Source organism: Rhagoletis zephyria, unplaced genomic scaffold (genome assembly GCF_001687245.7).
Source record: "Rhagoletis zephyria isolate East Lansing unplaced genomic scaffold, Rhagoletis_zephyria_1.1 Rzeph_scaffold_07302, whole genome shotgun sequence".
NCBI classification, from domain to species: domain Eukaryota; kingdom Metazoa; phylum Arthropoda; class Insecta; order Diptera; family Tephritidae; genus Rhagoletis; species Rhagoletis zephyria.
Genome location: NW_016164385.1, coordinates 4618 through 15264, shown reverse-complemented (window position 1 = coordinate 15264; position 10647 = coordinate 4618). Strand labels below are relative to the sequence as shown.

Here is a 10647-nt window from a genome sequence, read left to right as displayed (position 1 = left end):
GCCTACAAACAAATCTATCTACAACTATAAATTTATAACCACAACTAGAAATTTGTATGCCGTAAAATCAATTTCCATTTGCAAATAGTCAGCTAAATATATTTCGCCTCTGCGATTTTGTGCGCTCGCCTCTTTCCCTGCTGCTTTCTTGATTTCGCCATAATTTTTTTGTTCGCTATCTAATTTCTAATAATTTTTCAAGCCTATGTACATACATACATATGTTTGTCTTTCTATATAGTATACATTTACATACATATGTATACATATATTTATCTATAAATGCGCTCACCTTCAATGCAAACGACGTGATCGCGTATCTGTTGTGCGATCTGTGCATCGCCGATTGGCAGCAAATCGATTAGATCGTAAATTGCATAAATCGATGGATGCACGCTCTCGAATCGTTGTATTTCCTGACGTATGGCCAACGAATTGCTAATCAATGGCTGATGGTGCGGCTGCTGTTGTTGGTGATGGTGATGTACATGTTGTTGTTGTTGCTGCTGCTGCTGCTGCTGTGTTGGCAACATTGGCAGCGGAGGCTGCGGTTGTGGCAACAACGATGGATGATGATGCGGCAGCGGCGGTGGCGGCGGCAAGTGATGATGATGATGCCGCGTTACAGGTGGCGGAGTTTGATGTTGATAATTATTCATTGTATTGGCTTGGGATTTACTTACACTAACACTCACGAAAACGCACAAAGAAAAACACACAAATGTATGTATATTTTTAAAATTTTTAATCGAGGATTTAAACACTTTTTTGGTAAACCACACAAATTGTTTCTTTTTTTTTTAATTTTGGTTATTAATCGGTTAGCAATGGGCAATTTTTACACATTTTCTCACTATTTACTGGGGTACTTGTGAACCGCAAATTAGATATTTTTTATTCGAGGGAAGCCAACACTGTATTATTATTGCATAGTGGGCGCCGAAATTTTAAATTTTTCTTTTTTCTTAATTCCAGTTACTTTATTAATTATAATTTTATTATTATGTATTTCTAAGCACAAATTCGAATTTTAATGCGCTTTAAGCGCTTTGATTAAATAAGATTTATTGAATTGTTCACAAATTTAAGCTCGAAGCAGAAGTGTTTGTCATTAGTATGAGTTTTAAATTTGCAGTAAAAGCCTTTTTCAAACATGCAATGTTTATATTATATTTTAATGTCTACATACATATTAATTATAAATTTAATTGGGGTTTATGTGAAGGTGGTACAAACACAGAATTCTTCCACTATTTTAAATATTTTATTCATTATTTTAGGGTTTTTAATTGTATTAGCAGTTACTTATGAATGTTTAAAAGTAGATTTTATTCGAACTCATATATGTTATTGTTTATTTAATTTTTTAATCAATAATTATACATATTATGCAATTTCAAAACATCTATTATTATACTTTATTGCTCTCGGATATTAATACGCGATCGATGGCGCTCTAAGCACATTTGCCTGCAATACAAAATAAAAAATAAAAAATTATTGGAAATAAGCAAATAATAAGTAATAAATAAATGAAAAACTACTAATTTAAAAAATATGTATACAGTGGCGCTCTACTAAATAGCATACTTTCACAATGTTTTACGTCATATATTTTTTCGTTTTTTTTTCTTATAAAATATAGTAGTCTATGTAAAACATTTTGAACAGTTGAAGAAAATTTACAAATTTCAAAAAAATTGTCAACTTTTTTCAAATTTTTATTTATTTATTGGGTATGCATTTTGTAGCTTATTCAATTTTAGGAAAATAATATGAAGGTTAGAAAATTCCGAAAAATTCCGTTGATTTTTTAGATCTTTTTTTTTTGTCGAGGGTGTTGCGTATTTTCTTTCATAGAAAAATAGATTTTGTTCATGCGTTATATGGGAGAAAAAACGGGACTTTTCAGAATTTTCAAACCTGCACATTATTATACTAAAATGGAATTCATTAAATTTTAAGCAGGTTTGAAAATTCTGAAAAATCCTGTTGATTTTTGAGATTTTTTTTTTTTGCCGAGTGTTGCCCGAACCTTTTCAACAAGCTGTGCATATCTTTTGTTCGTATGGAACAGTAGCTTATGTCGAAAGGCTGGCTTTAGTATAATGCGGCATTCGCAGCACACGATTGCGAATGGCTCACTGGCGCCGAGCCGTTGAAAAACTTTTGGCAAATAAACGTGAATAGATAGTTCCGATAATAGCAAGTCAATATTCTTATTAAGTCTAATCAAAAAATTTCTTGTCGTTTAAAGAATGAAGGGAATGCCCGATTATACTAAAGCCAGCTTGCCGACATAAGCTACTATTCCATACGAACACAGATACATATGTATATCTCCTATACCCAAAATGCATTATCTATGTATGTACATACATATCTCCTATCTTCGAATCGATCCGGCTTCAATGAAAATTTATCCTTTGGCTAGCAAGGGCTTCTTATACCTTCCCTATTCTTTCCAAGGATTTTGGAGGGTCTTATAGTAGGTATTTTGGTCCGTCGACCCTCTAAGTCTTGGGCTATGTCCGAATAATGTGGTCGCGGAGTCTACTCCAAAGAATAAGTGGTGACCACTGAAGTAACTTTTAATTGATTTGCAAAATGTTACCAACTGTCCGATGCCATAGTGGAGTGTCATTGGAATATCAGTTTATTGTGGTTCCCTGAGACTGCTATAGGAGAGATAGTAGTTAAACAGGGTTGACTATATCTAATTCGCTACCTGTAGTTAAAATATTAAATTTTTGTGGCCTTTCAAAAGTTAAGACTTATAAACAATTCTCGTGCACAAATATTTATAAGTACATAGCAGTAAATCTATAAAACTTACGCAAATTAAGTTTGTAATATTTTAACATTAAAAGGAAATATCGCACACCGTCTTCAGAAGAGTCACAATTCAAAATTTAACATTTTAAAAATTATTCGCTAAAAGTGTACACTGAGCTTTTATTCACCTTTCAGTAAAAGCTGGAGCAAATTTTTGTTATAATTTGTTTAAAAAAAAAAACTTAAAACATATCGTCGTTCTGCAAAACCGCGTAACTGACATTTTTTGCCAAAAATTTGTTTTGCTTACACAAGCTCTTGGCTCAATCCGTATCCATTCGTCCAGAAATATACTAGCCAGAAAGGCGATTGCTTTATAAAAAAGAGAGCCATTTTGAAATATTAGTGTTTTTACTTTCAAGAAAATAAATTGGTGCTACCTCACATAAGCGGTTTTGCATTATTTTGATATGAGGTTTTGCATCTAGTTGATACGCGGTTTTGTACTTCAAACGACGCTATGTAAGTACAGAATGCGGGAATACGGCCCCTAAAGCTAGAAAAAAAAACGAAATGTGAGCATGGTCCGCCCTTTCGTTAATTTTTTCTATTGTCTATGTTAACGTGTGTCAATCAAAATATCGCACTCCTATTATTTTTTGGACCACTGTATGTATGTATTTACATATGTACATATGTATGTGCATAGGTAGGTATGTACATAATTCGCTGGTGCATATTCATTGATAATTAGTTATCAGCATGTACCTTTCTATGTAAATATGTACAAGTATCGAGCCCAAGCAGCCAAAATAGCGTAAGCGGCATTTTTACCAAACGTTTCTTTTTGATGCAGAAATGAATCAAGATGCTCTAGGAATATTTTGGCGGTTAGGCCTCGATATGTGCAAGTACAACTTTTATGCATTTTTATTCATTTAAGTGCAGAAAGTCTATAAAACTTACAAGAATATAATTGATATTTCAATAATAAAAGATATTATAAACGCAAAATTACACAAATGTTGGCCGGCCCAGTAGTGCGCAAACATATTTCCACCCGTGACCTTCAGGCATCCAAAACTGAACACAAACACATTCTTCAAACGCACAAAAACACTTGTATAACGAATATATCAATTAAAATTATTAAAATTCACAAAACAGACTAAAAAAAATTCCTATAAAATCACTATATAAAAGCAAAAACCGCACAGCAACGCAAACTACGCAAATAATCTATTTTAATAACCGCGCTCAAACTGGCGTCACTTTCTGACGATTTGGGGCTATTCATTCGCTATTCTACTATGTGTTGGAAATTCCAACTTGGAATTGTATGCGTGTGCATTTGTGCGTTCGTTTTTTTTTTAAGTTGTTTGTTTTTTTTTTTTGTTTATCTCGTTGTTGCTACTAGTCTAATTGCCGTTTTTTAGGTCTTCAACAGCACTTCATCTTTGGATGCTGGAGCACCGCATTCATTTTTGTTGTGCTGCTGCTTTCTTATTGTTGTTCTAGTATAAAAGTACCTACGTCTGTACTTTTCAAGTATTGAAATTTATGTACATACATACATACATATATGTAAATAAATATACATTAGGGGTATTCTCTGAGTCTTGCAAAGCCCTTGCATGGTGCACAGATTGCACGGATTGCACGGTAAAAACCGGTTTTCGTATGGGGCAGCTTTGCAAACCGTGCAATCCGTGCACCGTGCAAGGGCTTTGCAAGACTCAGAGAATACCCCTTATATGTATGTTCGTTAGTATGCATAGAAGAAATCGTGAATACGTAGTTTATTTCTTTATTTTTAGTGTACTTTGTTTATTTGTTTGGGTTTTTTTCTTTGAATGCTTATTGTATGAAGTGGAAATTGGAAATGGAGGCAGCGCGAATGGAGGATTGATTGTTGGATGTTGTTGTTAGGCTTTGCCAGCCATCGGAATTGTCTAAGGTCTTAATTTTTAATGTTTCTATGAATTTTGCATCTACGCTTTTCTGCGAAAATAACCAATCAATTTACAGGAATAATTGCCTTAAGAGGTAGAATTTTGTTTACACAATTTAAAGCTGCATACATTTAGCTGCGGTCAAAATTATTAAAAATAAATAAATAAACATAAGTTGCAAGCAAAACCATTCTGAATTGTGGTGCTAATATTTTGATCGCAACTGTATATTTCAGGAAAACTAAACGTGCGTTTGATTATACATATTTTTAATCACGTTTAACTTAAAAAAATGTAAAGATAATTTGCAAAAGTAACAAACAATAAATCAGATACCATTTTATAGTATGTAATGCCTTATCTCCACATTTTCCATTTATACGGTTGGGTTCCTGAGGAGCTCGATAAGTAGAAACTTTCTAAAAAATCACCTCAACTTGTGTGATCACTGCTTTGCGATATTACATATTTCATAGCGCTTCTTCTACTAATTAATATGTATTTTATCGGCTATTGGCCTACCAATTAAATAAACAACATCTAAATATACGCAAAAGTTTAACAGCATACACGTCTCGTGCGTGTTGATTTTGTGAAGCAACACTATGGCGCAACGCACGCAAATATTTGGAGCGATGCAATTCCACTTGCTTCCTCAACATACGCAGACCCCCACATATGTACATACAAACATACACTTTGCCCCAAAAAGACACTGCGAACATAAAATTGAGCAGGCAATAAACTAAGCTAGTGAAATAAAAATTTAAATAAAATTATTACACAAATATTTTGCAGCACAATGTGTAGATTTCCACCGCTTATTAAATTCTCTATTTAATTTTTGGCACCACCGACAAATTAACACTAAACAAAACACTGAGACACGGCAAACGTTTAAAACGCACCGAGACACCAAATATTAGCGAAACGAACTCAAACACGTCGAAGAACACACTGACAAGAGCAAATCGGTAGAAAATTTGCTTGCGCTGTCGCCGCCTGTTTATATTGAATTGCTTGCATGTGTTTGTTGGTTGTTGGGTTGTGCAATTGGAGTTGGGGGCTTTGGATACAAAGCAATGGTGGTTGGTTTTAAATGTGTGTGATAAAATGCAGCGAATGAGTGGAGCAGAAAAAAAAACAAGAAATAACAACGCAAAATGAAATGTCAGAAAGCGCCTAAATTTCCGATAGCGGCGAGTAGCAGCAAAGTTTTACAGGGTGACACCAATGACGAGTATATGCGCGACAGGGTGTAATACGGCTTAACCACACCGAAGAATGTAAATAGATTTACGTTCTTTGGATTTACCTTCTTTGAAATGGCTAAAAGCGCAGTTAGTCAACGACGTAGCGTAAACGTAGGTTGACGTACCTAGCAGCATATAAAATCAGATTTTTTTGTGAAAAAATAGCACATTGCAACCCATGTTTGCAACAGAAATATATGCCCGTTCCATTATTTCTTGAAGAAAGAGTGAGGCAACAGGCTGTGAAGTATCAGATGTTAATATCCCTTGGACACACGCGAAATAATGGCAATTTTTTCTTGACCGTTTTCATGAGACCTGCATACTGGCCTTAAAACAGCTTTTTCATTAGGATCTGTAGAAGGTGTAGACGTGGGGTAATCGTACGATTTGCAGCCAATGCCCGTATATATCGAGTGGAAAATTTTCGATGTATCTAAGCAAAAGATCGATATTTTCGATGCATCGATGTTTTTGCTACATTCCTAGGAAAGTGGGAAAGCCGCATATATAAACAAAAAAACAAACATTGCAGATTTAAGTGGTGTTATTAAAATATATATAATAAATTAATTATATTTGTTAGTAATAGAGTAGCAAATTTCTAGGAGCGCGTCTTGTCAACCGCATCTATTAAGTACTCTTATATTCCATAGATTTCGTTGGAAGAGATTGCGAGTAATTGTTTGCAAAGCACGTCTTGACCCCGCCGCTAATAGCAGCCGGCGCATAGTATTTCTTACTGAATTAAAATTTACAAAACTCAGTTCAGTCGCATTTGGTTTGTCGTGTAGTTAGCAAGTTTAACGCGTGACTGCAGGAATTGGTTACCGTGACTGAATATGAAAACCAGTTTTATACTACTGCAGAATGTATTGTTTCTGCAGGCAATGCTCTTGGCAGTCGTAAGTTGCTGATCCGGCTTGGCAGGTTTTCCCATTTCATTAACTCGTATTTTCTCATTTTCCCCACCCATAGACCGTGCGTGCATATGCAGCTGTTTCTGCTCGATCCTCAAGCAGTAACGCACTGAAATCGGAAGCGCGAACATTCTTCGAGCGTGAAAACGAATTTCTACGTCAGCGGCGTCGCAATGAGTTCGTTACCTCCTATGAGTACAATACCAATGTTACAGAGGAAAATCGGAAAGCATTGATTGCTGTGGCTACCAAAAATGCAGCCGCAAATAAGGAGATGACACGCAAAGTAATCGCATCGGGATACATTGACTCAACTGATGAAGACATCAAACGACAAGCCACTATACTTGGTGATTTGGGTATAGATGTATTACCTGAAGATGACTATAAGGAATTGTTAAATGCCGTCAGTTCGATGCAGTCAAATTATGCCACAGCCACGGTTTGCCCATACAATAAAGAGGGGAATTGTACGCTGCAGCTAGAGCCACATATACAGGAGCGACTTTCGAATAGTCGCGACCCCAAAGAACTGAAGTACTACTGGCGTCAGTGGTACGACAAGACGGGTACACCAATGCGCGAGAATTTCAAAAAATATATTGAATTGAGTCGGAAGTCAGCGCGTCTGAATGGTAAGATGCCGGCATTTTAGTACTGATAAGAGCCGTTTTTTTTTTACGTGTATGTACCTACTAAGGCGAGTGCTTCGTATACATACGTACATATCGCACACCTAAATCTAAAGTGAGCTAACTCAATATTCAGAGTGGGAAATTTAATTGCTGTGGATCGTATAGATTCAACGCAATTAATACAAAAATAGTAGATTTTTAGTTAATTTATACTGTATATAATCATGAAAAAAAATATGTCCATTAACTGGATGTTAGTCCTATGAATTGATTTATGCAAAAAGCGCCCAATTTTTTTTTTTGGAGTTGGCCGCACTTAACATCGAAGTGTGCGATATGTACATACATTTGTATGAGCCATGTGCGGCACAGAAGTCGCGTAAGTTGATAAGAAGAGTTAAAATGAAACTTCTGGTACTTAAGTAAATTGAAGGGAGAAAAATCATTTCTAGTCTGGAAAACATTTAAATATTATGTAATACATACCGATGGCTTATATTCAATACCCATCAGTCTGCACTTTTCACAATAATGAGATTCTGATATAGAAATCCACCTAAGACTTGACTGCCATCGGTGATATTAACGCTTGACAGAAGAATTTACTATTAAATTGCTAACTCAGAATTAACATCAGTGATGACAGGTTAGTCCCACATAGGTTCTAACATCGCAAAGTAGTTTTTGTGAAAATTGCAGATAGAGGGATTGAATATAAGCCCTCCGATTCATTTATTATTGTAATACATACTTTAATAGCCTATTCCTCCTACGCCGATTATTGGATTCACTTTTATGAAGATCCCGATTTCGAGGCAAATCTAGATAAGGTATATAAAGCTATTATACCGCTCTATCGCGAAATACACGGTTACGTACGTTATCGCCTACGCGCCTATTATGGTGATGCAATCGTGCCGGAGAATGGCAACATCCCCATGCATTTGCTGGGTAATATGTGGGGACAACAATGGGATAATGCATTGCCGCTGTTTACACCCTACCCCGAGAAGCCATTTGTAGATGTGACCAGCGAGTTGCAGCGCCAAAACTACACTGTACGCAAACTCTTCGAATTGGGTGATCAATTTTTCCAATCGCTAGGCATGCGCGCGTTGCCCAACAGCTTTTGGGATTTAAGTGTGCTGACACGACCGGCAGATCGTGAAATTGTTTGCCACGCCTCGGCTTGGGATTTGTATCAGGATAGCGATGTGCGCATTAAAATGTGCACCGAAATTGATACACACTATCTGTATGTGGTGCATCATGAACTTGGGCATATACAATACTATTTACAATATGAAAATCAACCGACTGTTTTTCGTGCGGCGCCAAATCCTGGCTTCCATGAGGCTGTAGGTGATGTTATAGCACTTTCAGTTGCCACGCCGAAGCATCTCAAATCGATTGGACTCTCGAATGTGGACAAGTTGGACGAAGAGAGTCGTATCAATGAGTTGTTCAAGACTGTGAGTACTTATGCTCGCGATTTTTTAAGTTCTGTCGAAAAAATATTAAATTTTCGCTTTCAGGCGCTTAAAAAAATTGTGTTCTTGCCCTTCGCTTACACAATGGACAAATACCGCTATGTTGTGTTCCGCGGTGACGTGGATGAGTCTAAATGGAATTGCGCTTTCTGGCAAATGCGTTCTGAGTTTTCGGGCTTGGAACCGCCCGTGCGACGCACCGACGCCGATTTTGATCCGCCAGCAAAGTACCACATTGATGCTGATGTCGAGTACTTGCGTTACTTTGCTGCACACATTTTCCAATTTCAATTCCACAAGGCGATGTGCATTAAAGCTGGCCAGTACGTAAAGGGGGACCCGGAGAAAACACTGGATAACTGTGACATATATAACAGCAAAGAAGCTGGGGAAGCGTTCGGGTTGGCACATTATTATTTGTTAGTAACATTTATTACAGAATTAATTGAAATTTTGTGCTTAGCAAATTCCTTTCAATTGGCGGCTCGATACACTGGAAGAAAGCACTAAAGGAGTTTACCGGCGAAACTGAAATGGATCCAGCTGCGCTTATGGAATATTTTGAACCACTTAGCAAGTGGTTGCATGCAGAAAATCAACGCTTGAAAGTCCCACTAGGCTGGGGCGATACCGATAGTGAGTGTTGCCTTTGCAATTTTTTTTAGTAGATATACATTTAATAGTTATGGTCATTAAAAATTCGCTTATGTTAAGTTTAAGTTTGTGAGATATTTGAATTTTGTATCATCGTTTCTTTGCAGAAGTTGCCGGTGACTGCTGTCCAGCATTCAGTACTTGACAATTAGCCAAGCTAAGGGACAACGAATTTTGTGAAAATGCTGAAACTTGTACAAGAATTTAAAAAAAACTCAAATGAACGCAAGTCGTCCCGTAGCTGTCGCTGGCTTTTTAAATAACGGATTTTGGTTTTTTAATGTTTTACTTTGAGATTAAAGAGATTTTATACGATCCAAATTTGTAAATTCTAAATTAGCTATTTTTTATATTCCCGGTCGCTGTGCATATATAAATAAAATATGTTCACCTAGATTTATATTCGGAAATCACTGTGCGCCAATGGAACTTTCTAAAGATGTATAAGCAACGCTTTATGATGCTACTGAAAGAACCACTGAAGCTGAAGGGAGTTTACTGCTGATACACAAAGCGACATTCTTTTTATGTCTATTAGATCTGACTTATTACTTGACACATTTAACGTTTAAAAAACACACACATTGCATAAATGCAAGGTTAATATACATAAACATTTTATAAACCTTGTTACTAATTTAAGTGCATACAACATTTCCAAAGCATCAACTTTTACCTAGAAAGCCAACACTCAGTGAGCAAATAATTACTTGGCAACATCTGGGGAGCTGACGATCATAACAAAATTTTATTTGTAGTGTTAAATAAACAAAAGGGTAGAGGTTTCTTTGTATGCTTATAAAAGCGGAGAGTAGTGGACTTCTGAGTTTGCCGGCAACGCGGACGCGTATCAGAGTTTCTCTTCGCCAGTAAAATATTACAAACGGAGAACAGGTATACGGTCATTGCTCTGTTTATATTTTTATACGAGTTTGCTTCCCTAAGTTTTTTTTTTTTTTTATCACAGA

At 36.2% G+C, this 10647-nt stretch overlaps 2 protein-coding genes across 2 annotated transcripts; one reads left to right on the top strand and one right to left on the bottom strand.

Annotated features, from left to right (window-relative positions):
* Positions 1 to 272: 272 nt before the first annotated feature.
* LOC108374078 (centaurin-gamma-1A-like) lies at positions 273 to 5785 on the bottom strand. The gene is made up of 2 exons (XM_017630044.1): positions 5511 to 5785; positions 273 to 1470 (listed from the first exon to the last, which is right to left on the bottom strand). Exon 2 carries the CDS (start codon positions 657 to 659, stop codon positions 273 to 275), a length of 387 nt encoding a protein of 128 aa, XP_017485533.1. The 5' UTR covers positions 660 to 1470; positions 5511 to 5785.
* A 715-nt stretch (positions 5786 to 6500) lies between these two features.
* On the top strand, positions 6501 to 10075 carry Acer (Angiotensin-converting enzyme-related). Its single transcript, XM_017630045.1, has 6 exons — positions 6501 to 6885; positions 6959 to 7535; positions 8295 to 9007; positions 9071 to 9426; positions 9489 to 9661; positions 9787 to 10075. The coding sequence occupies exons 1-6, from the start codon at positions 6823 to 6825 to the stop codon at positions 9822 to 9824; spliced, it is 1920 nt and encodes a 639-aa protein (XP_017485534.1). The 5' UTR covers positions 6501 to 6822; the 3' UTR covers positions 9825 to 10075.
* The last annotated feature ends 572 nt before the right edge of the window (positions 10076 to 10647 follow it).